At 37.8% G+C, this 25,192-nt stretch overlaps 3 protein-coding genes across 4 annotated transcripts in view; 1 reads left to right on the top strand and 2 right to left on the bottom strand.

Annotated features, from left to right (window-relative positions):
* Fak (protein tyrosine kinase 2 Fak) overlaps positions 1-25,192 on the top strand; it is a 42,316-nt gene that overhangs the window by 11,748 nt on the left and 5,376 nt on the right. The window contains exons 1-18 of one of the 2 annotated variants that reach the window (XM_077427257.1): positions 12,900-14,116; positions 19,044-19,213; positions 19,680-19,858; positions 19,948-20,118; positions 20,209-20,288; positions 20,451-20,610; positions 20,685-20,829; positions 20,914-21,143; positions 21,226-21,307; positions 21,535-21,639; positions 21,732-21,812; positions 21,896-22,075; positions 22,146-22,278; positions 22,351-22,483; positions 22,790-22,931; positions 23,010-23,214; positions 23,448-23,575; positions 24,176-24,318. In XM_077427257.1, coding sequence (XP_077283383.1) covers positions 13,941-14,116; positions 19,044-19,213; positions 19,680-19,858; positions 19,948-20,118; positions 20,209-20,288; positions 20,451-20,610; positions 20,685-20,829; positions 20,914-21,143; positions 21,226-21,307; positions 21,535-21,639; positions 21,732-21,812; positions 21,896-22,075; positions 22,146-22,278; positions 22,351-22,483; positions 22,790-22,931; positions 23,010-23,214; positions 23,448-23,575; positions 24,176-24,318 — 2,643 coding nt within the window. In that variant the 5' untranslated portion in view covers positions 12,900-13,940. Of the gene's footprint in view, positions 1-12,899; positions 14,117-19,043; positions 19,214-19,679; positions 19,859-19,947; positions 20,119-20,208; positions 20,289-20,450; positions 20,611-20,684; positions 20,830-20,913; positions 21,144-21,225; positions 21,308-21,534; positions 21,640-21,731; positions 21,813-21,895; positions 22,076-22,145; positions 22,279-22,350; positions 22,484-22,789; positions 22,932-23,009; positions 23,215-23,447; positions 23,576-24,175; positions 24,319-25,192 lie in introns of those variants that run through there. The other variant, XM_077427258.1, reaches the window with a different exon arrangement.
* Positions 1,723-4,125, bottom strand: LOC143909596 (zinc finger MYM-type protein 1-like). The gene is made up of 2 exons (XM_077427654.1): positions 4,061-4,125; positions 1,723-3,700 (listed from the first exon to the last, which is right to left on the bottom strand). Exons 1-2 carry the CDS (start codon positions 4,119-4,121, stop codon positions 3,027-3,029), a joined length of 735 nt encoding a protein of 244 aa, XP_077283780.1. The 5' UTR covers positions 4,122-4,125; the 3' UTR covers positions 1,723-3,026.
* Positions 4,884-25,192, bottom strand: part of LOC143909360 (uncharacterized) — a 62,373-nt gene continuing 42,064 nt past the window's right edge. The window contains exon 3 of the mRNA XM_077427304.1: positions 4,884-5,112. The gene's annotated coding sequence lies outside the window, so the exon portion shown is untranslated. The remainder of the gene's footprint in view (positions 5,113-25,192) is intronic.

Here is a 25,192-nt window from a genome sequence, read left to right as displayed (position 1 = left end):
CATGTACTTCTTCATCACACCTTATAATGTATTAGTTCAAATTATAATTTGGGGGATGATAACCTTAAATAAAAGGGGGTAAAAATCATAATGTCTGGCAATTTCGAGAAAAAAGCCAGACAATCAGACTAGTTAACCATTTGAATGCTGACCAACGCCGATCGGCGTTTTGCCAACAAGTCCATGGACCTGAAAAACGCCGATAGGCGTTGTTTTTTGAGCATGAACAAAATAAACAAGAATACTACCCGCTAATCTTTTCCAGGTAGCATTTAAAAACTACGTACATAGATAAAGTAAAAAGGCATTGAACATGGGTCGTGTAATCCGTGTCATTCATTTGTCAACGTTTATAAAGATTCGTTTACACCGGAATTTCTGATTTTATAGCCATAGCAGAACTACCCGATGGAAATCTCTAACTGCCGAGTATTTTAGATTATGAGCATTACATTTCAACAACTATGAATGAAGAAGATGGAACTAGTTTTGGAAAAATACATTCATTAATAGACTTCTTTTGTTTATTTTATATTGTTGCAAGATCTATTGGAGTCTAAACACACCTTTACAAAACCCGAAATCCTCGGCGGTAGTTATCTAGGGTATGTTTGGATTAGCTACAATTTTTATACCTGCTTTCTATTGGATTTCAAAATAATTCTAGTTGGAAATGGAAATTTTCAGCGTGCTGGGCTCTCAACAGAAAATACGTCAGCACTCAAAGGGTTAAGTAAATATTAGTTATGTGCAATTGTAATGTAATATCGAGTACCTATGTATGTACATTGTAGGTACGGGTCTCCGTCACGGGTCCGAATGTGAAACGCCCGAAAACGCAAATATCGGAAGGCGAAGATCTAAAATCGAAAGATCTTAAGTCGAAAGATAACAAAGGGTGCATGGTAAACGGTACATACTCACTTAATTTGCGCGAGCAGGATACAACAGGAACAAGAGGAACAGGCTTTTCCTCCCGTATTCTGCGCGCGCACATTAATACGGGGTTATACCGTGTTTATACATATTTCGTGATTATACATATTTCGCCATAGAATATTTCACCAGCGGACACAATTGAAATCTCTATCGGCGGCCAAACCTCGCAAAATGGCAAAAACGATCGGAAGAACGTAGGACTGTGAAACTGACTATGTGAAACTAATAAAAACCTTGTATTAATAAAAATAATTGTTTTTGCATATCTTCCTACAGCTACAGTAAAAAAGGGCTCTTATCGAGAGATTAATGCATAAGGGATGTCCTTGTAAATTTTAGATGCTTTGCGCGGAGTGCACATACATATTTAAGTACATACATATGTATTAGGGAGTCCAATTTCTGTTTTTTTATTTTTTTAATAATGACTGGTGTACCGGTAAATTACTGGAGTTCTCATTCTCGAAAATTAACTATTTTATTTCGTACTAAGTATGTATATTTAACCAAACGCTAATTAACATTATTTACTATACATACATATGTTCATATGTAGGTATACCAAAATATATTGCCCAAAAAAACGGTATGATTGGTAATGAATTCTTTATAAATTAATATTTTGTAAACGATTATATATTTTTTATTCGTCGCTTAAGAAAATAACAACAGAGAAAACACAATGTATTCCAGTGGCGGACGGTGGGTGTTAATACCGGGTGTGCTGTGTATGCCGTAGGGCGTAGGGTATAAAATTAGCAATTAAAAAAAAATACTCGTTTTGCATTACAAAAATGTTTAATTTATTAGTTATTTATACATAAGTTCAATGCGACGTTTCTGAGACATAAACTTTTCAATCACGTCTGCATAGAATGTGTCTTTCTGTTTTAATTCCACCAATAACTTTTTTTCTATTGAAATTAAGCTAAGGCCACATAATCTATCTTGACCTTGCGTACCTCTATAGCAAGTTTTTATTCTTTTCAGCGCCGAAAAAGACCGTTCTGCTGAAGCTGTACTGCTTGGTATCGTTAATATTAATTCTCCCAGCTTAAACACCTCTTTAAAACCAGATTCGAGGTTATTTTTTGTCATGAATTGTATTAATTCATGAACAGGTTTCTCTGAAAATTCAGAGCTGGAATATAGCACAATGAGTTCGTTTTTCAATCGAATATAATCAAACAGTGATCCATAAAAATCTTTTAATTTATTAATTAAAACATTTGGAAAATTTTCTTTATATTCGTCATATTTATCATTACAAAGAAGGTGGAAATATTCTAATTTGGAAAGTGAAGAATATCTACATTCGACTTGTGCGATTATGCTATCAACTATTTTGAAATATAATTGACGAAATGAAGTTTTATCTTCTACTTCTGAATAATTTTTTAATCTTTGTGGCCACGATCATGATCATCATTTTTTTCATTTAAATAATTATTCCATAACATTTCAAAATTATTATACCTTTCGTATTTCAGTTGCTGCAAAACATCATTAATTTTTTTACAACAATATAAAACGTCCGAAGATTTAGATTGAAGAATGTTATACAAAACATCAGTTATTCCAAACAGTTTTGAAAAAAATTGAAGAAGTTTAATTGTTTGAAAATCCTCTAAAAAGCCTAAAAACCCTCGTGCTTTTATAACAGTATCTGTGTCCCATAATTCACAATTTTCTATAACATGTCGAAAAAAAATATGTAAATTGACTTCTGTATTGTTGTACTGTGCTACTTAAACGAGATGTAAAATTCCACCTTGTGGGTGCTACAGAGGGAAGTCTTTTTGTCACAAATTCCTGTAAAGCGAATACTCTTTTGGAAGATTTTGAAAAGTATGTAGACAATCCATTTAAAGTTTGAAAAAATGATTTACTTTCTTTAATATCAGAAAGACCTTGCTGCAATACTAAATTCAATACATGAGCATAACAGTGTGTAAAAAGAGCAAAAGGATAAGCATTGAGGACTTTGGATTGCAAACCATTTACGTGTCCACTCATTACACTTGCTCCATCATAAGTCTGTCCAACCAATTTGTCTTGAATTTTAAATTCTTCAACTATGTTCACCATTAGAATAGACCATTAGATGTTTTATCAGCACTAACGTCTGTAAAACTAATAAACCGTTCATGTACATTGCCTTTACATACAAAACGTAAAACTGTTGAGAGCTGTGATTTTGTCATTATATCTGAAGTTTCATCGAGAATAATAGCAACAAAACTTGCTGACTCTACTTCATTTTTTATATGAACTTTAATAACATGAGAGATTGCTTCGATTATGTCATTTTGTATACTTGGAGAAGTACCACGAAAGGTAGTAGCAGTATTTAGAGTATCTAAAACAGAATCATATTCTCGAAGAGCATTTAGATATTCAATGTAATTGCCTTTGTTTACGGAATTACATGACTCGTCGTGACCTCGCAGGGACAGTTCTTGTTTTCCTAGATAGATTATTGCGTTAATAATTCGTTTTAAAACATCTCTATTTTTATTTACTTGTTCATTATGTCGACTTATTTCGGCTTTACGTTGACTGTCAATTAATACGTCGATTCGTTGTTTGCCAAACATTTGTATGGAAAGAAATGATTGAACGTGTGCCTGCGATCCTTTGTGTTTCTTCAGTGCTGCTGTCAAATGGTTGAGATCAGCAAATCCTTCTTTGTTCCACACATTAATATCTTTGGAGAACAATAAACATGGCCAGCAGAAAAGTTTGGATCGAATTTCACAGCCTGTAATCCATACGAATTTTTTATAATTTGAAACGCAAAAATGTCTAGTGTAAACTTTTGTTTTTTCTTTATGCAAACTGGATAAATTTGGAAGAGACGGACACGGTTTCCCATCTTTAATTATTTTTAATTTTATCTCAAAACTTCTATTTGAAAACGGAATAGTTAAAATGTCTTGAACACTGTTAGCCATTATTAGTTATTAGAGGTAATAATATGACCATAAAAATACGAATGTGCGAAAAAGTACGAGACCACGTGCCGCATCGCATTCGGTCAATTGCCGAGTGGTGCGGTGCGGTGCGGTGCGCGGTGCTCTGAAGTCGTAGCACACCGTACGTCTTAATATCGCGAACAAACCTATACAAGCGAATATCCGCCTGCACACTCCAACCAAACCCACCAATTTGCTGCACGGCATAGGTATTCTCTCGTCGCGGCGCACAAACTACATACACACATCACACAACACGCTGCAGACTGCACACCACACCATACACCATACATTTAGCGCACGCGGTAAATACACCATACACATCAATGCCTGCTTATACAACAACACATTATTTTGTATTAAAATACTACTTGGTTTTCACGGGTGTGCGCCGCACACCTAGCACACACCCAATATACGCCACTGATGTATTCACACTATTATCCGATAGTAGTGGTCTAATTTTTCAAGTAAATTTTTCAGTTTTATTTCCTTTCTCACAATAAATTTCTTTATTTTTTTCTTCTGGGTAGGTTCATTTCCCAGACTGACTTCAGTTTTGTTTCTAATGGCAAACTGCAGCCTTTCTTCTGCCGATAACCAGGTTTAAGCTAAACGCAGTTGCTTTCCGCACAAAAACTGGTTCACTATCGTTAATTTCTTAGAAAAACTGGAACTCTTCCTTTAAACACTAATGGAGCGGTCTGTTTCTATTAAGAAAAGCATCCGCGACTAGCCGTCCTGTACTGATAACACACATTTAGTCTTAAATATATACTAGGGTATCTGATTTCCCGGACTTTTTCAATTCCCGGGACACGGGACGGAATCCGGGATTCCGGGACACATGTAAAAAAACATTTTTTATTCAATTTCATATATTTTTTATTAATAAAAATATATATATTTATTTACAAAATATAATTAGAAAAGTAAACAATAAATAATATTTCTATTGTAACGTTATGAAGAGAGACGCCCGTAGACCGATGACGTCATGGTGACGCCGACCAATGGAGGAGTCGGGCTTTGCGGCCAATGGCTGCGCCAGACTCCTTGACCAATGATAATACGTGTATGCGCTGAGCGCTGAGTATTTATAAGTATGGTGCGCTCTCGAACGGTGGCATTCGGATCCTGACCTCCACCGGACGAGCAGCAATAAAGACTTGGAACCTGCCTGCGTGTTTTCTTGTACCTCGACCTCTGAATACTCTTCACTATTATTTTTTTTTTTTTTTACAACATCAATTAATCAAGCACACTCGTCTAACAGATTGCTCCAAAGCGACGAGTGTGCTAAAAAGATTAAGAAGTACATAAGGAAAAAATACAAGTTAAATAAACAAATTAAATATACAAATTAAGTAAAGAAAAAAATAATTAAATGAAACATGACTTAGAAAAAAATAATTCTTAATAAAATCATAATTAAATAAACTTACTCAACCTTTCTAAATGGTCGCGACTTCCATAACTTAGGAAGTGGTGCAGAGAATGAAGAGAGACGTGACAAATGTCAATGGCACCATCCAGTGAATTTAAGAAACGGAGGCCACGAGGAATGGGAGAATAACTTAAGGCCACAGTTGTAGCCAAAGGAGTGTGAAAAAGGGGACGATGGCAGGTCCATATCACACTTTCTGGAGCATGAAGGCCCAACTCAGCCAGGATAGACGGACAGGAGATATAGCCTCTAAATATGGAAAACAAGAACTTGATGAGGGCAACACTCTTTCTGTGGTCAAGAGAAGTTTAGCCGATCATACCCATGACGAATTGCGAAGGAAATAAGTATGGGTAAATCCCATATTGCTCCTTATAAAGCAGTCTGAGAAATCGTCTTTGGATAAGTTCTAGTCTCATAGATAGAGATTTAGTGTAAGGATTCCAGATCATAGAGGCGTATTCCAAGATTCTCCTTACTAGAGCGTTGTACAGCAATCTCAAAACAGCGGGATTATGGTAGTGTCGAGAATTACGAAAGACAAACCCAAGCATTCGTGAGGCAGAGCAACACACAAGAGTCGATATGAACAGAAAAATTTAGGTCACTCTGGAATGCAACCCCAAGATCAACAGTTGAATCAATCCAGTTCAATAAATAGTTACCAACAAGATATAGAAAGGTACGATCGGGGGTGGATCTGGATCTGGAGTAACACATAACCTTGCACTTGGAGACATTAAGAGGCAAACAGTTGGTTAACGACCAATCATGAAGAGCATTAAGATCATCTTGTAAAAGCTCACAAGAACGTTCAGAATCGAGACTCAAATAGAGCTTTAAATCATCAGCGTATAGTGAGAAACGACAATTGACCAGTTTATTACTAATATCATTTACACATAAATTGAATAACAAGGGCCCTAGGTTAGAGCCATTATAAAAGGGACGAAGACGAAACAATTTTTTTAAATTATCGCTTTTTTCTACTGTCAGCATGTATATTTTAATTTATTTTTTAATGTCGAGGTTATTTTTATTTACGTTATTTTGTATATTTGTCTTTGATAACTCCTTATTTAATTCTTCATTCATTGTCAAACACAATTGTTTCGTCTTCATCCGAATCTAAAAGAGTTTCTTCCATTGTGGAATCGTCAATACAAGAAGGATATACTCGCTTCATAATAGTTTCACCGTAGGATATACATGCGTTCGTTTTATTACAACATTTAAAGAATGTTTTGTTCGGTATAAAATTAGAATTATTTAGAATTTCTCAATCAATTCTCGAAATAATTCATCGGAAAGATCAAGTCCTTCGGTATTGAGATTTTCCAAAAGTAGAATTACAAGAAACGATTTTTGCCAAACGCACGAAACCATTATGAACTTCCACGTTCGGGGAATGCGCTGTACTTACTGCTAAACAACAAACCTTTGAGAATATTTTACGATTCTTTATGTATTTGATTTATCATTTCCCTTCATGCAGTCGTGAAAATGTTGTTGTCCCGTGTCCCGGGACAACAAAAACTCCGTGAATGTCTGTCCCGGGTTGACCCGGGTCAGAAACCCTAGACTGTATACTACATACTACTGCAATGTGATCATCGGAATCTGAAACTGATAGATTGGCTACATCTTCCCTGTGTGTAAATCCGTGCTATAATTCCTACTCTTATTTTGTTGGTTGTATTTTTTGTTCTTGGATGAAGCACTAGGTCGGACATAAAATAGAAGAGGAATGTGATAAAACGTAGCGAATATTTTTTGTTGATTTACCGGTAAAAGAAACAATTTACCAGTTTTGGACTCGAATAGTATGTACATATGTACATTATATATATAAATTAAAATTTAGTTTTTTTGAGAATATTTTGCATATTCGGTTTCAGTCGAGGTTCGTGAATTTAATCAGATCGTTAATAATAAATATGAGTGCGTAGTTTGAATTGCACCCCTGCGAGGGCGTTCACCCATTCCAGTCCTTCTCCAACTTTCATACCTTTTGTCGGTATCTATGCGCAACCTTCTAGATCAGGGGTCCCCAACCTACGGCGATAAGCCATTTGGAGAATATACAATGTACACATACATATAATGTGTTAAAAAAGACCACCAAATCTTGGTATAATCGTAAATGTATGAACCTACTCATCATACTCATTTTTATTAAAATCGTGTAAATAACATTGAACAACAAAAAATACCAGATCAGAGACTAATCAATCTTTACTAAGTTAAACCCATTGAAATTGATTTTTGTTGGTTTTGCTCTCGTTTACATATGAGATATGAGCGTTTTAAAATAATGTGCATTTTTTTGGCTTTTGCAGTCTTTAACCCGAAATCTAGTATTGCTGTGCCAAATTGTATTGGAATCAACAGTCAGATGTTTTTCCAAAAAATCTATTTTTTTACACATATTTTCCTGTTGTATTTCGCATAAGTTTATTTCGCATTTTTTCACTTTACCACGTTTATAAGGATTGGTCTTCCATCTCAATATTTTATTTTTCTAAACTTGCTATATAGAGTGGGAAATGGTTTTAAAATGAGTTAAAAAGATAGTTCGTGGCCGTATGCATGATACAAGAGCAATATGAGGAATGGAGATTTCTACAGGGAATATATGTACATATGTATGAGTAATTGAACTTAATTTTTTACAAGGCTCTTCTATGTTTTACTTCGCTCATTGGTCTGAAAACATATGGATATTATTAATATCATTCACTAAGTACACGGAACTTTATTTCCAACTTTAAAATAAAATCTAGTCAGAAAGACGAAAACAGTCCAACTGTCAGATACGCGTTTAAAATTTGGCCGTAACACGTACGTATGTACATAACATATGTATATCATAATTATAATATAAAATATTCAACATTCATTATATAACCTACTAGCTGTATTACCCGGCTTCGCTCAGTATTTATAATATAAACCGCTTAAACATGACTAAGCTAAAAAAAAAAATTAAAAATTTGAAAAAAAAAATCAAAAAAAAAAATTTAAAAAAAATTAAAAAAAAATCAAAAAAAAATCGAATTTTTTTTTTGCCTTCTAGGGCTTCGCCCTCGGCGCCCCCCTGAGCCTTTGCCTTCTAGGGCTTCGCCCCTCCACGCCCCCATGAGCAATTGCCGTTTAGGGCTTCGCCCCCCTTAGCTGATGCCTTTTAGGGCTTCGCCCCACCGCGCCCCCATGATTAAATGCCGTCTAGGGCTTCGCCCCCCTTAGTTAATGCCTTTTAGGGCTTCGCCCCTCCACGCCCCCAAGATTAATTGCCGTTTAGGGCTTCGCCCCCCCTAGTTAATGCCTTTTAGGGCTTCGCCCCTCCGCAACCCCATGATTAAATGCCGTCTAGGGCTTCGCCCCCCATAGTTAATGCCTTTTAGGGCTTCGCCCCTCCGCGCCCCCATGATTAAATGCCGTTTAAGGCTTCGCCCCCATGATCAGTTGCCTTTTAGGGCTTCGCCCCTCCGCGCCCCCATGATTAAAATGCCGTCTAGGGCTTCGCCCCCCTTAGTTAATGCCTTTTAGGGCTTCGCCCCTCCGCAACCCCATGATTAAATGCCGTCTAAGGCTTCGCCCCCATGATCAGTTGCCTTTTAGGGCTTCGCCCCTCCGCGCCCCCATGATTAATTGCCGTCTAGGGCTTCGCCTCCCTTAGTTAATGCCTATTAGGGCTTCGCCCCTCCGCGCCCTCATGATAGAATGCCGTCTAGGGCTTCGCCCCCCTTAATTAATGCCTTTTAGGGCTTCGCCCCTCCGCGCCCCCATGATTAAATGCCGTCTAAGGCTTCGCCCCCATGATCAGTTGCCTTTTAGGGCTTCGCCCCTCCGCGCCCCCATGATTAATTGCCGTCTAGGGCTTCGCCCCCCTTAGTTAATGCCTATTAGGGCTTCGCCCCTCCGCGGCCCCATGATTAAATGCCGTCAAGGGCTTCGCCCCCATGATCAGTTGCCGTTTAGGGCTTCGCCTCATAAGGCTGCGCCCCCTTCGGGGCCCCATGCGGCTAAGCTCCATAAGGCGGCGCCCCATAAGGCGGCGCCCCATGAGGCTGCGCCCCCTTTGGGGCCCCATCGGGCTGCGCCCCCTTTGGGGCCCCATGGGGCTGCGCCCCATGAGGCTGCGCCCCCTTCGAGGCCCCATGCGGCTAAGCTCCATAAGGCGGCGCCCCATAAGACTGCGCCCCTAAGGCTGGGCCCCATAAGACTGCGCCCCATAAGGCTGCGGCCGATAAGGCTGTGCCCCATAAAGCTGCGCCCCTTGTGGCCCCATGAAGCTACTCGCCTTGCGCCCCCGCGGGGGTGAATCCATTGAATCGAAAAAAACAAATCGGCGCCCATGGATCGAAAAAAAAAAAAACGAATCACGTGTTCGATGACGTCACCGATCTACGGACGACGAAGAAGACGACGACGACGACGACGACCAAGGATACATACAAAGTCTCTTTCCAAATTATAGATTAGAAGATTAGTTGTTTTACTCGGCTTCGCTCAGTATTTGTAAACATGGCTAATCTAATAGTTCATTTATTTTATTATTAAATTTATTTGAATCGAAAAAAATATAATATTCAACCAATTGAATTTTCGTCATAGAAACTTTGTTTTGTTTACGAAGTTCCAACCAACATTACATATTTTCTTACATACTTAAAAAGTCTCTCTGGTGGCAGAAAGGCAGATAAATACGGCAACTTGCCATTAGACGTCAAGATGGTCAAAATTGTAGAATTTTTTAAACTTGTTTATTACGTTTATTTTTCCCCATCAAAGTTTCAAAACGATCGGAAGAATGTAGGATATCAAATCCAAATGTTGTCAGACGAACGAGCGAAGGCTAAATAAGAAGAGGCTTATAATAATTTTAATAATAAAAAAATAACATTCACTTATGTATGCATCATACATATCAGAGTCAGAAACCCTACAATTTCAATTAGTAGTGGTGACCGAACACAGATGGCAATACAAAATATTTAATTATATGTACATTGTTGTTTACAATCCATTGTGTCTCCTGAGTTTCGCGAGTATGTTTGTACATGTATACAATATTTACACGTAATTGTAAATGCGGCGACCACCAGTGTAAATTGACATTTTTCTACCAATTGTTAGTCGCGTTCAATTAATCTAATCGACCTGTTGCTCCGAACTCTCATACATGTTATTTAAGAAAGTCCGATCGTCATCAAGTTGAACTTTGATGAAATTTTTGTCACCTACGCCTTCGGTGAGTGAAGGCGTCGAAATTGCCTAACTTACGCTCTGTCTCAGTTTCGAAATATTTCTATATAGTACCTACATATTGCCAAAGCTCTTGTCCAATGTCTCGGCTATTATATGTACATAGAAAAGCTTCAGAGGATTCAGAGCCCTACATATGTAATTGACACGAGTGTTATCACTACACTTCTCATCGTTCCGGGGTAACTTACGCTCTCTTAATCTTAATCTCCAAGTAAACTTGATTTGACTAAACTCCCTCATTCTACTACATACATATGTAAGCATTTATGGTGTTCGAAGAAATTCCAAGCCCACGCGTATCATCATCGACAGGTAAAATTGCACATCTTTGCAAAAGCAAAACACGTGCTCTCCCGGTAGGTAGGTACCTACATATAATATTAATATTTTCATCAAAACTTCACACACACGTTTTGATGTTTGAAGATCTTTGTTGTGTACTTTTAGTTCTAAAATAATAAAAAATTCGGATGTGACCAACCCATGACTTTCCGGTTTATTAAATCCCACTTCCGGTTTATTAAATTTAGTGATTTTTTTTTCATCACTTTGATACATGAATTTTTTCGTGAAGGGCACACATGTTTAAGGGGTCGAAAAAATAGTTGAAGAAAAACCGAACAAAAGTAAACTGCCACTTCAAATTTTCAACAAACTTCCAGATATGAAATTTCAGTTCAATAAACCAAAAGGTTTCTGAGAAAAACATAAATTTACGTGGTATCGATAAAAATTTCAGTAACCGATACTAAGTTTCAGTTCGATAGGACTAACGGTGTTCAAAAAACCCCCAAAATACACAGACACGCCGATTTTTTTCTAGATCATGAAACGTGACCAGTGATCGATTCTGAGTTCGGATCAGTCAAAATCTCGAGTTGGAATTTTCGCATGATCACAAAACTTCATCTATTGTTGCATATGTACATATGTAGATAACATAGATAAAGTAATAAGGATTCAAACCGACACCGCACAGATATTCACTGAATTTAAAGTATTATAATTCTTCAATGCGCTTTATTAATAGGGAACTTACTCCCTAAGGTAGATGAGGCTGTCCCGTCGTATTATACCATATACTATACGCCTTTTATAAACATTCGGCTACCAGTATGATATTATGAATCTGATACATGAAATATATGAGATATATTTGAAATATCGGTCTCCGTGACGGGCCGGAATGTGAAATTACCGAAAACGCAAATATCGGAAGGCGCATGGTAAACCGTACATACTTAATTTGCGCGAGCAGGATACAAGAGGAACAGGCTTTTCCTCCCGTATCAATGTGCGCGCGCAGAATACGGGAGGAAAAGCCTGTTCCTCTTGTTTATGTTGTATCCTGCTCGCGCAAATTAAGTGAGTATGTACGTGAGTTAAGATCTTTCGATTTTCGATCTTTGCCTTCCGATATTTGCGTTTTCGGTAATTTCGTATTCCGGCCCCTGAGGTAGACCCAATATTAAGATATATAAATTATTATTTTGAATAAAAATACCAATAATTTTATTTTACTACCGCCATCTATGTATAAAATTAAAGACATAGATTTAAAATTTTCGAACTTCAAACGCGTCTTAAACGATATTATATCTCTATCGTAATGGCGGAAGATCCATTTACTTATATTGATGACCAAAATGAGCAATATGGCAAAGTATGAAAACGATCGGATAAGAGGTAATTTGTCCTCTGATTGTATTGTGTATTGTATCTGTAAAAGTGCATTTGTTGCTTTGGAACGATCTGTAAAGGCGAGTGTTCATATTATATTAAATAAATACATATGTACTTCCTTATTCTAAATTGGAATGTTCTGTATTTTCGAACTTGTCTTTAATATATAATTTCGAAAGAGACTTTGTATGTAAGTTTCTTTGGTAAGTTGAGCATCGAAAACAAGTCAAAGTTTCTATGATGACGATTCGATTTGTTGAATATTATTTTTTTTTCGATTCAAATAAATTTAATATAAAAACTTATGAATATTTACTATTAGATTCGCCATGTTTAAGCTGTTTATATTACAAATACTGAGCGAAGCTGGGTAAAACAACTATTGTATAATAAGTAGTATGTAAATATGTAGAGCAAATGTACATATGTACATACATATATGTACATATGTAAATTGGAAAAGAGTCGCAGCGGCAGTGGGGAGCGGCGACCTTGGCAGGAGTTGCTCTCTCAGGTGAGCCGAGGTGTGGCAGCTGATCGTGATGATGATGATGATGATGACGGTGATGTTGATGGGGTCCAGTAGTCGGCCGATGTCGTGGCCACCGACACACGTTCCTTCGCACACTCCTTTTCTTTTCTTTTCTTTACACGGAACTTAATATCGCGGATACTTTTATGTAAAACGTCTACTATATTACTATACTATACATATGCATTTAGAAGGTCATGCACTTTCGGTCTGTGTCTCCATTTCACTTTCGTTGATCGAAAAAAATCGTTTCCATGGAATACAATTAAATTAAATTAAATCACAACGGTTTCGTTATCTTTTGTTTTGCTTTCACTTGCGCCATTTTGTTTCTGTACAATACAATTATGCATATACACTGTGTCAACTGAATTATCTTTTCTTTGTCACTGAAATGCGTATGTATTGTAAATATTGCGGTTCCAATTCTGGAAATGTGTCGATCGAACGACAAATGTTTTCCTTACGGTCTATCGTTAAAGTTGCCGGATTCGATCTATGAGATTATCGGGTTTTTTGTCGTGGGTGACTTTTCCAAATGAGTTGCGTCATTTTGATGAATCAAAATTTACTTTTATCTCACATATATATTTACAATAGTTCAAACCACGCTAATTTATACTTGTTTGCTATTTTTGATATAAAATATGCCGAAAGTAAATGTGTAAACTTCTATACTCAAGACTGTTGCGGAAATTGTATCGAAAAGTGCGCGCTGTTTCTTTCTAACGCTTGTGAATGTTTCATCCGATCGCGTCAACTCGAGTCACCCAACTAACTTGTTTACTTTTGGTAGTTTGAAAATTACGTCGTTAATCTCCAATTTGGCAAATGAAACAATATTGTGGAGGGTTTTCGTAGTGTGGTCGTGGAACTTAATCGACCTCCCGATAATCGTGGTGTAAAATTGGTTAGTTGTGGTAAAATGGGAAAGTGAGCGCGACACGCGACACGTGACAAGTGACAAGTGACAGCGTGGGTGTGGTGCGAGTTGTGACGCTCAATTACGCCCAATTAAGTCCACACAATTGACTCGGCCGGGAATTCCTCGCTGCTGCATCATCTTTGTCGTCGTGTGCCGTGGTCCCAGCAGATGGTGTCGATACGCAACGAGGCCTACAAGGAGGAGAAGGAGGTGACGAGGAGGAGGGCGCTCCGCCCCCGGCTAGCGCGCCCCGTCAGTCTGCTCTGCCCCCTCATGGCGAGGGCGAAGCCCCAACCTTTCAGGAGCAGCGGGACGTGGCGCTTCCACCGCCCACGCTCCAGGAGGTCCGTTCATCTTCTAACGACTGAAAAACATTTCGTGCTTTGTTTATTTTTCGTCAAATCATGATGTAAATATGCCGCTTGGACATTTACAATGTGTGTTACATCCATTTCATATGTATGTATAAAAAACGGAGAGCATACAAATTAACAATAAGGGCGAAATCGAACGGCACGTCGTGTGCATGGCTCCCCACTGTGGGTGGTCTACATTTCTTCAAATATGAGATAGACCGTTATCGATCACTGTAAAGCAATGATAAATACATGGACCCAATTTTACCGAAAACACTCCAGAGGGTCATTTTGGGGTGGGGCGTGCTGGGCGTTCCCATTTTTTCGCATGTTTAAAAGTATCTAAAAAAACCCGTGCCACGTGCATCGCTGTGTGTTTTCGCCCTTAAGGTCCGAACGCACTAGGCGACAGTACGCTGCAGCGACGCTATCTCACACAATTTCATACAAACAATATTTGACCGCGCTGCGTCGTTGCAGTGCAGTTCGTTCTAAGCTTTAGTGGAGTGTGGGTCACTGTGATATCCGATATCCATGAAGCGCATAAACGAAATTATTTTTCACCGTCGAATTAGCGGAAGCAATTTTAATGTCTATCGGCGGCCAAACCTCGCAAATCGGCAAAGTTTCTAAGCGATCTAAAAAATGTAGGAATATTGTCAGACCGATTGGCGAAGTGAAGCTAGTAATAAAAGAAATAGCCACTATCTATGGACATTAGGACTGTATTCGTTGGGGGGAGGGGGGGGGGGCGGCCTCATGTTGTGGGCTTTAAGGGTCAATTTCCTTGACCTTTAAAGCGGGCTTAAATATGGACATTAGGTCGGAGGAAAAACGCGAATTTTGAATTTTCATCGATGGAAAACTTTTGTCGTATCAAGGGAACGTTAAATAAAAAGTTTTATTAATTTTTAACAATGTCCTGGGATACCAACCAATCGACAAAAATATCTCTTTTTCGAAAGTAGTTTTGATTTTTTACTATTAAAAAAATGAACACTCGATACTTATCGAAGTATATTTGAGTCGATTATGATAAGTTTTGCATGGGGACTTTCTAGCGAAACGGTGAATTTGAATTCTTTATTAAACACTAATTGTTTTACCCGGCTTCGCTCAGTATTTGTAATATAAACAGCGTAAACATGGCTAATCTAATAGTAAATATTAATTTGTTTTTTTATTAAATTTATTTGAATCGTCGTAGTAATTTTGACTTGTTTACGAAATTCCCAACCAAAGATACATACATATATACATACTTACATATGTACATACAAAGTCACTTTAGAAATTGTATATTAGATTAATATAAAATTTATTAAATAACAAAATATTAAAAAATAAAAATAAACGATTTATCTCTAAATTGAAAAAAATGAAATTATAAAATGAAATTTATTTGAAATAGCTTCTTAAACCTCTCTCTAGACTTGGCACAAATATTTCCAGCAATGAAGAAAAATCTTCCAGTTTCAGTCGAAGTTGTGAAAATTTAAAAGGGACGAAAACAATGTTTTTAAATCATCTCCTTTTTAAAGCTATTTTTTTATTTATTCTATTTCGTAGATTTGTCTTCGATGACTGCTTATGTAACTCTTCATTCATTGTCAAACACACGATTGTCACATTTTCATCAGAATCTAAAAGAGTAGGTATTTTTCCATCGTGGAATCGTCAATACAAGAAGATATATCCGTCTTGCTTCATAATACATACATACATACATACATACATAGTGTCATGGAATTTTTCGGAATTTCTGTTCATGGCAGAAACATATTTATGTACATGTTGTAACGCAGTCGTTATTCAAGTATTGTAGGCTTGGTTTTGATGCGTTTAGAAAACGACGCGACGGAAGAATAATCCCATTGGAAGTTGGCCAATTCGAAGGACTTTTAGGATTTCCCCATTACATATTAATAATCTTATTTATATACGTGAATATTCAGCGAAATTCTTGTGATATATTTTGATGGCGGTCAACTTTGAGTTAATTGTAACGAAAAAAGCTAGGCGCGGCTCGACTCGACGTGATGTCACCACGCAATTCAAATTCCCTTTTGACTTTTCTCATTAACATATTATAAATACATACAAAAAAATATTCCCAATGCAACTCGATTTAATTACATATATACGAATACTTCCATTATTTTATTACCGACTTATTCGTTCGTTTTAATAAACGATCATCATATGTAGTGCGTTCGCTTTGTTCTTTTTCGTTCAACTTCCCCGTATTTCCATATATGGCTCCAGTTTGGCAATGGTCGATCTCGAGGAAATGACCTTACTTTTCATCGTTTGTATTTATTTGTTATTTATAGAAAGTACGTTCACACATGTAAAATGTACATACATATTTAAATTGTTCACTTGCATAGATGCATTCGATGACGCGATCGATACATACATAATCGTATAATATGTTTACTTTCACGTGCACACCCTACTTACTTAGTAGGTTGTAGATTAAATCAACCCGTTCGTTGTCTTGTCTGACGTCACTCAATTGTAAGGTGACCATTCGTACCGGTTTTTATTATCATTATAACAAACCTCTTCTTACTTCAGAAACGATTTGGTCGTGTAACAAAGTTTGGGTTCTTATCCGATCGTTTTCAAAATTTGCCTTTTTGCTCGGTTTGGTCATCAATATAAGTGGAAATGACGTCCGCCATTACGATAGTGGAAAATAATTGTAAAGATTTCTCGTTTGAAAATACTCCGTCATAATCCTTCTTGACGTCTATGATCGTTTTAGCCTCTTCTTACTTTATATCCCTTTTCGCCGCCATCTCGCTATGTCACATTCTAATTTAATTAATTAGTTTAATTATATTATACTAGTCGTATTAAGGTCTGTTCATGCCTAGTCAGCACGTACCGACTTCAGCAGGTATCCGGCCGTACGAAAAGTATTCTTTGGTACATTTTGTATGGGTATATTCATACCAACCGTCACGTTTACGCCACGGCAGGCTTACAGCAGTACCCGACATTTCCTGTTCATACCTTACAGCAACATCCGTCAACGTATCGTATCCGTTTTTTTGGCCATCGTGGAAATATACACACGAATTACGTGTCATGAGTCTGCCGCTTTGCTGTTTTGGACCAATTATCGATAGTGACAGTTGACAGCTGTTCAATCTTTCGACATGGTTTTGGCGCAAAGATTTAAAAAAAAAAAATATTTTACGGTAATATTTAAAAAAAAATTGTCCATCATCCACAAGCTCCTTATACAGTGTCCAAAACTCTCCTTCGGTTTTTCTATTTTTTAACATGGGATGCACATCAAAACGCCTCCGTGCTTTTTTATTGCCTTCTTGAGCTTCTTCTTCCAACAAAAACGCGATTATACATAATTTTTCGTTCGATAAACGCCGAAACATTTTTGCTAACTTGTATTCTGACGCGTAGCTACGAATGCACGTGTATGCATTCATATTGTAAGTACTCGACAATACGACGTAAGCAATATTGCGCCGTATCGTCATGGCCTGTAATGTATAAGAAAGCCGATTTTGCCTTGCACTCGGCCAAAGTGATGTAAGCGTGACGTGACCGCGACGTGTAGGTAGATATGTAATAAAATGACATATTTTAAACGGAGTCGTGCAGTGCTGTTAAGTATGAACAGACCTTTACCCGGCTTCGCTCAGTATTTGTAATATAAACAGTTTAAACATGGCGAATCTAATAGTAACTATTCATTTGTTTTTTTATTAAATTTATTTGAATCGAAAAAAAATATCGAATTGTCGTCGCAGAAACTTTCCCAACAGTTCCCAACCAACAATACTTACATACATACAAAGTCTGTTTCGAAATTATATATTAGATGTACATACATACACACATATATGCTAGTTATTTTAAATAATAAGCTTTACAGTTAGAATCACTTACAGTACTAGCATATGAGAATTGGTTTTTAAACTAAAGCTAAATTTGACGTTCATTTTTCGAAATGGCAAAATGACATTACACAAATCAAGACATTGAAAATATGCTGTCAACTTGGATGCTAGATGATAACAGCATAAAAATTTACCATTAAAATTAATAGGCTTAAATTAAAAAAAAAAATTAAGTAGAAAAACCAATCCTTATAAACGTGATGAAATACACTGTTGCGTAGGGGTGGGTGGAGGATCCAAGTAAAAGGCCTTAGTCGTTTCACAGCATTTATTGATGATTAAGGAGATACACGCACTGGCAGTGCTCAGTCCAAAATGACATGATATCGCCTTATAAGGGATAGATCTCTCAGGACATCTTCGACGTCTAATTTGTTGACCTATTGTTGTGGTCACGTACGGATATGTCTTCCCACGACATTCGGTCCCACGGTACAGGTCAATTCTGAGAAAGGACCAATAACAGCCAACTCGGTCGCCATTGTTTAGCTTACTTGCACTTAGCCTGTCGCTAATCCTTGAAACCACTTATACTGGTCACACGGTCTCTCAGGACGCTACCCGACCTAATCCGATCGCAATTACACGGCGGCTCTTTTTAGTATACGTAACACGAAAAATAATTTTTAAGAAAAAATTATATTTTTGACTTTTAAAATTCGTTAGATAATTAATTAATTATTTAGTATTTATTTACAAGCAATAAAAAGTCAATCAATGGAAAAAATTCTGCCTATTGATTCCAATACTCAGCACACAATCATTATCATATTCAAATTCAGTGGGTTAAACTTAGTAAAGATTGGTCTCGGCTCTGGTAATTTTTTAAAGTTTCAACATTCATTTGCGTTTTATCACTGGACCACACATGTTTTTGGACAAATGATTATTATTTTAATGTTTTATCGGTTATAATAAAAAAAATCTTCATCAATATACCTACTCCACAAGTGTTGTAAAAAATGTGTGTTTGTCTGTTTCAGCCATGAGCCGCCAAATTGTGATGGTGGTCGTGGAGGCAGTGGTGCGGTAGGAGGAGCTCGTGCCATGTCTGCCGGGGCCCAGGGTCCCCCTCCGGGGGGCGGAAGTGCCGGTGGATCTCCCCAACACCGACGCACAGGAGCAGCCTCTCCTGCGACGCACGCCTATGCAGGTGCGTTTTACAAATTTATCATTTCTCTTCCTATTTGTACATTTCCAAGTCCATAAATACATTCAACTTAATATTTAAACGGAATCTGTCTAATATCGGCCCTCTTCTCAATTTGACCTAAACATGATAAAAAAAACATATTATATGTATATGTGTATGTAAGTTAGTAATTCAATATTCACGTATATAAGTAAAAAAAATAAATGCGAAATACGCTTGATTTTTAATCTTGGTGGTTCTAAAAAAATGATTTTTCAATGACTCACAGTACAATCATACATACATATGTATCTCTTATCTTTTCAACATTTATTCCTCATGCTTAGATCATTGAAAATGTCAGTCATCATTCAAAATGTTTTGCGGTTTTTTGCCGTCTTTTGTATTTCATTCCCCGTTGCAGTGCTCAATATGGAGGACGTGTTGTGCAATATCGATAATGATTTTAATTCGGTTTTTATTTCAGGCGACAAACTGAGCACGCTGAAAGTGCACCTTCCTAACGGAGGGTTCAATGTTATAAAGTTCGGTGATGCTGGAGACGTACGAGGTATCATCGCACTGGTAACCTCCCGTCTTTCGACGGGACCGCGTATCTTCGCCAAATGCTACGCAATCAGAGCCCGACAGTCATCGACTGGACACGTCAGTGCTAATTCTAGTTGTCCATTTGTAATATGCGTAGTATTTACATGCGATTATATATTTATCGTACATAATATTCGACACTTTAGGTGCAATGGATTCACCAAGATACGACCATGGCCGAAGTTCAGGAGAAGTGGCTGTCCAAGGCTTTGACGGCCGACGAATGGTGTTTCGAACTTCGCGTCAGATACCCGCCGGCCAGCCTCAAAGAACTCTGTAATCAAGATAAAGTCACCTTTCACTATTATTACGATCAGGTATTTTTTTATTTTTTTTTTATTACATTTTCATTTTTGCTTCACCTGTGTTTTTGGTCAATCATTGTATTTATTTTTAATCTTTCATAGGTTAGGACCGATTATTTAAATGCTAGTCATCCAATGTTAGATCAAGATGTTGCTATCCAACTTTGTTGTTTAGAAATAAGGTATTGTTAAACTTTGTAATACACATTATGCATGAGTTACATGTGTTTGTAATCGTCATAAAATGCGTATTACAAACACATACTTTTAGCAGTTTCGCTCTATTAAATTTGGAATGCGTGTGAATTTAACTGTCGTAAATTACAAATGCATTTTAATTTCAGATGTTTCTTTAAAGATTTACCTCAAATCGCTCTGGATAAAAAATCAAACCTAGAGTATCTGGAAAAAGAAGTTGGCCTACACAAATTTCTTCCTAAATCCATATTGGATGGAACTAAACCCAAAGTCTTGCGGAAATCAATTCAACAATACTTTAAAAAGGCTGGTGTTATTGAAAGTTTTTGGGGTATTTAGTAAATATACGATTTTTTTATTGTTTAACTTTTTGATTACAGGTTTCAAGTCTCACTGAGGCAGATTGTATGCTTAAGTTTTTCGAACTTTTACGATCACACTTCAGTTTCGATCAGGAAACGTTCACCGTCATTCTCGGCACCGGCTGGTCAATACCAGTCGAATTGGCTATCGGACCCAGCTTGGGTATTTATATTTATATACATGTCATTATGTATCCGTTCGGTAAGAATTCGAATGGTCACGGTTTAAAGCGATTTTTCTTTTTAGGAGTATCTTACGTGTCACACAGAGCGGGCTGTGCTCCCGAGTATACTCGCGTAGCTGCTTTCGCCGATGTGGAAGCCATCCGAACATTCCGAGGAAACTGCGACAAGTCTCAAACTTCTCCAGCTCCTCCTCCACCAACCCAAGGCCCCTCGATCCAATGCAAAGGCGTTTTACAACTACGAGTGCGTGCTGCTCAAGACACGCTCGCTTTAACTTGCCCAAGCATTGAGGTTAATTAACATTGTGGCTATTTTTATTTTTTATTATCTTTTACTTTCAAAATACCTGTCTTCACTTATTATAATCGATTAGGTCGCTGAGAATTTGGCTGATTTGATAGACGGATATTGCAGACTGTCTTCGAACACAGGCACGTCGCTGTGGAATAGAACAAGTGAGTAATATAATTAATGAGTGTCGTTTTGATTCTGAAGAATTTATATGGTGTGTTCTCTGTTGCTATGATGTGTTTGTGTTTGTTTCAAGCTGCTATATTGAAGCATTTTCCGTGCCCATGTAGAGGTAAAATATGATACATATGTACTAAGTGTGTAGGTTCGATCGTATGATATGTGGGTGTACACACAATTGTGTGTTTTAACACAATTCATTTAATTGCAGATAGTAATTCGGTCAATGTACAAACGTCCGGTAACACGGGAACCATGCTCTCGGAAGACTATGCTGAAATTGTCGATGAAGACGGCGACTACTCCACTCCAGCAGGTATAAAATATAATAAAAATATACAGTTTATTACATTTTGCTTTTAAAGTACATACAGTGTAAAAAATTTATCTACACGTTTAAAATTTCAGCTCAAGATTATGAATTAGTTAGAAATCAAATAGAATTAACTGCAATCATAGGAGAAGGTCAATTTGGTGATGTTCACAAAGGTACATATGTATAATACGGACACTTTCAATTTGTCTTTTATTGTACGGAAACGGTTCAAACTGACGTTAATTCAATTTTACAGGAGTTTGTAGATTAAAACAGCCCAATCACCCGTCGCTGAAAAAACATTTGGCTTTACAGCGACAACAAAATAAAGAAACTGTTCCATTGACGGCCAACGATTGTATTTTACCAGTGGCAGTTAAGACGTGTAAAATAGAAGCCGATCTGATCACGGCAGAGAAATTTTTACAGGAAGCCTGTAAGAAGAAATATTTGTTTGTTTTTTTTTTTACTAATACATAATTTTTAATTTAAATTAACTTTTACAGACATTATGAAACAGTTTTCTCATCCGCATATCATTGGATTGGTGGGAGTTTGCAGCACTCCTCCCATATGGATAGTCATGGAACTGGCCACTCTGGGTGAGATGCGAGCTTATCTACAACAAAACTCGCATCGGTAAAAAGAAAATCTGGAAAATCTCTTATACTATTGCGTCGACGGTTGCTAAATTCCAATTTATATTTGCAGTCTTGAACTGTCGTCTCTTTTACTATATACATATCAATTGTCGACGGCACTGAGTTATCTGGAGAGCAAGAAGTTTGTCCATCGGGATATTGCTGCTAGAAATGTTCTAGTCAGTTCGTCTACTTGTGTCAAGGTAAATATCGTTTATTATTTATTAATATTTTTCTCTAATTCTTCTATTTTTGGGCAATATATGTATATATGTAGACCATTCATATGCACTGATATGTATACAGTACATGTGTACATCGATTGTTTAATAGAAATCTTTATCATCTATGTACATATATGTAGGCCATTGTGGCGCATTAGGTTCTTCCTGTAATGCCACAATGGTCCAAAACTATTAAATAAATAAAATAAATTGAATAAATTCACTGTTTAATGTATAGATGTACGTTTAATAAAGATAAATTTCCGAATGCGATTTTTATTACAGCTTGCCGATTTTGGTTTGTCACGTTGGGTGGAAGATCAATCGTACTACAAGGCTTCTCGTGGAAAGTTACCGATTAAATGGATGGCACCTGAGTCCATAAATTTTCGACGATTCACAACCGCTTCTGATGTTTGGATGTTCGGTTTGTAATACATACATATATAATACATTGTTTTGTGTATATTTACGTTTCACGTTCAATAATACTGACAATTTTTAGGTGTTTGCATGTGGGAAATCCTTATGCTTGGCATCAAACCTTTTAGCGGTGTGAAAAACAATGACGTCATTGGCAAAATTGAAAATGGTGAACGACTTGCTTTGCCTCCCCGCTGTCCTCCACGACTATATAGTGTCATGTCTCGATGTTGGGCTTACGAACCCACCCAACGACCGTCGCCCCATGAACTCAGAGAGACGTTGCAGTTAGTATAATAATATTAGGGTTCTTAACCTATGTATGGGTCTCGAAATATTTTCAACAGAAGCAATATGGTTGAAATAAATTATTTTGAAAAGATATCAAAAAACCCATTAACATGAAACTTTAATCGCTCTATCTTTTCTTTTAAGTTGGGTCGAGGCTCAAAAAGGTTAAGAAACCCCGGTTTAATAATATTATATATTGAAACGAATTTAATACACGTGTTAACTTTAGGGAAATTCTTCAAGAAGAACGCTCGAGCGCTTGGGATACGATGAGAAGAGAAAATCGACGGGTGGCCGCCGCTTCTTGGGGAGATCAACCGCCACCTAAACCCACTAGACCAGCGACAAACCTAACAGGTACATATAATACGGTGTCACGACAACTTGCTCACAACTCACAACGCTCACTGACGCTTCATTCACGATGGTTGGTTCACACACGTTTCCTTCACAAATATAAAATTACTCGTTTGCAGAACTCATAAATTAATACCATTTCTGATCAACTGATACTATGTAAGTTTCAGTTCGATAGGACTAACAGTGTTCAAAAAATCATCACTGATCGATTCCGAGTTCGAATTTTAGCATGATCACAAAAACACAAATCTATTGTTACTCTCCGTACATGGATAAATTAACTAGATGTAAGAATTAAAAATATATATACATTTTCGTCTATATGATAGGACGAGTTTCATCAAGTGGTAAGAAATGAGGTCGAATTTATCAAATAGTGTACGCTATTGCTGAAGATTAAATGTATTCCAATTCTTTGATAAAAAAATTGCATCTTAGCTGGAACGAACAGTTGTGAGTAGGTTGTTTTTCAACGAAGCGTCAGTAAATGAACGGGTGTGAGCGAGTTGTCGGTGAATGAGATGTCGTGTAATCATACGTTCATGTAATACGTACTTAAAAATAACGAGTATCTTATTAGTATGTTTTTATTTACAGGAGTGGATTCAACGTCTATGCAGAGTGTCGGAGCGACTCCGCAAACGTACATAGTAGCGCAGAATCCATTAGTTTTGGCACACCTACTTCGAGAGAATCAGTCGCGGCCCATCGATCCTCAAGCGTACACAACACCTGCATCGGTATTTAACACGCTCGCCGTCAATTTTGCGGGAAAAATCCTCGAAGATGATCCGAAATATGTCGAAAACATTCTTTTAAATCCCGACCCCAACATTTCCCTGCAAACTTGTCCCATTCAAATGAACGAACTGAAAAAACTAGATCCCCTCATTCCCGCGTCAGATGTTAACGCCCCGTCTACCAGTCCGCACCCTCAGACAGAGGAACAGGCTCCGTGTGACGTGCCCTCTGTTCAAACCGTCGTTTTCCCTTCGGACCCCAACAATTCCATCAGCTCCACGAGCAGTGGCACCTTGAGCCGCGACACGATGGCCTTCTCGGCCGAAAAAGACGAAATATTGAAAGTTATCATAGGGCATAAAGAAGATCCGGGTAACATGTCGCAAAATCTAACGCCACAAATTCAAATGACGGCCTCCCTCTCGTCGTGCAGCGACTTTTCGATCGGTAATTTCAGTCAAATATCGTCGCTTCCGACGGATTCGCGCCGCAGCTCGGTCAACTTGGATCAGAGCGTGGCCAGCAATAACAGCGTCGGGGTTTATTCAACCAAGCAGATGGTAAACGTCGGTGCGATCGTTCAGTCGTGCGCTTTAAGCGACGGAGCTCTCACCGACAGCGCCGACAGGTCGTCCACGTCAGATTCGCCGTCGCAAAACTCCAGTCAGAGCGTCAATCCGGCCAGTCCTCGGAACGCGACCAACAATTCCAATATGGACTCGTATTCGAATCGCGTGCGTTCTCTGGAGCGAAACACGCACATGCACAGTTTCGCCTTGGCTCAAAACAACCCCCCCATCGAGCCCTATTCCAAAAGGATCGGCTCTCTGGAACGCAATTCTAAAATCATGCCCGGCTGCTATGACAGCTTAG

Source organism: Arctopsyche grandis, chromosome 3, assembly GCF_051622035.1.
Source record: "Arctopsyche grandis isolate Sample6627 chromosome 3, ASM5162203v2, whole genome shotgun sequence".
Classification (NCBI taxonomy): domain Eukaryota; kingdom Metazoa; phylum Arthropoda; class Insecta; order Trichoptera; family Hydropsychidae; genus Arctopsyche; species Arctopsyche grandis.
Note: the sequence above shows the minus strand (reverse complement) of the source record. Positions and strands in the feature narration are given on the sequence as shown.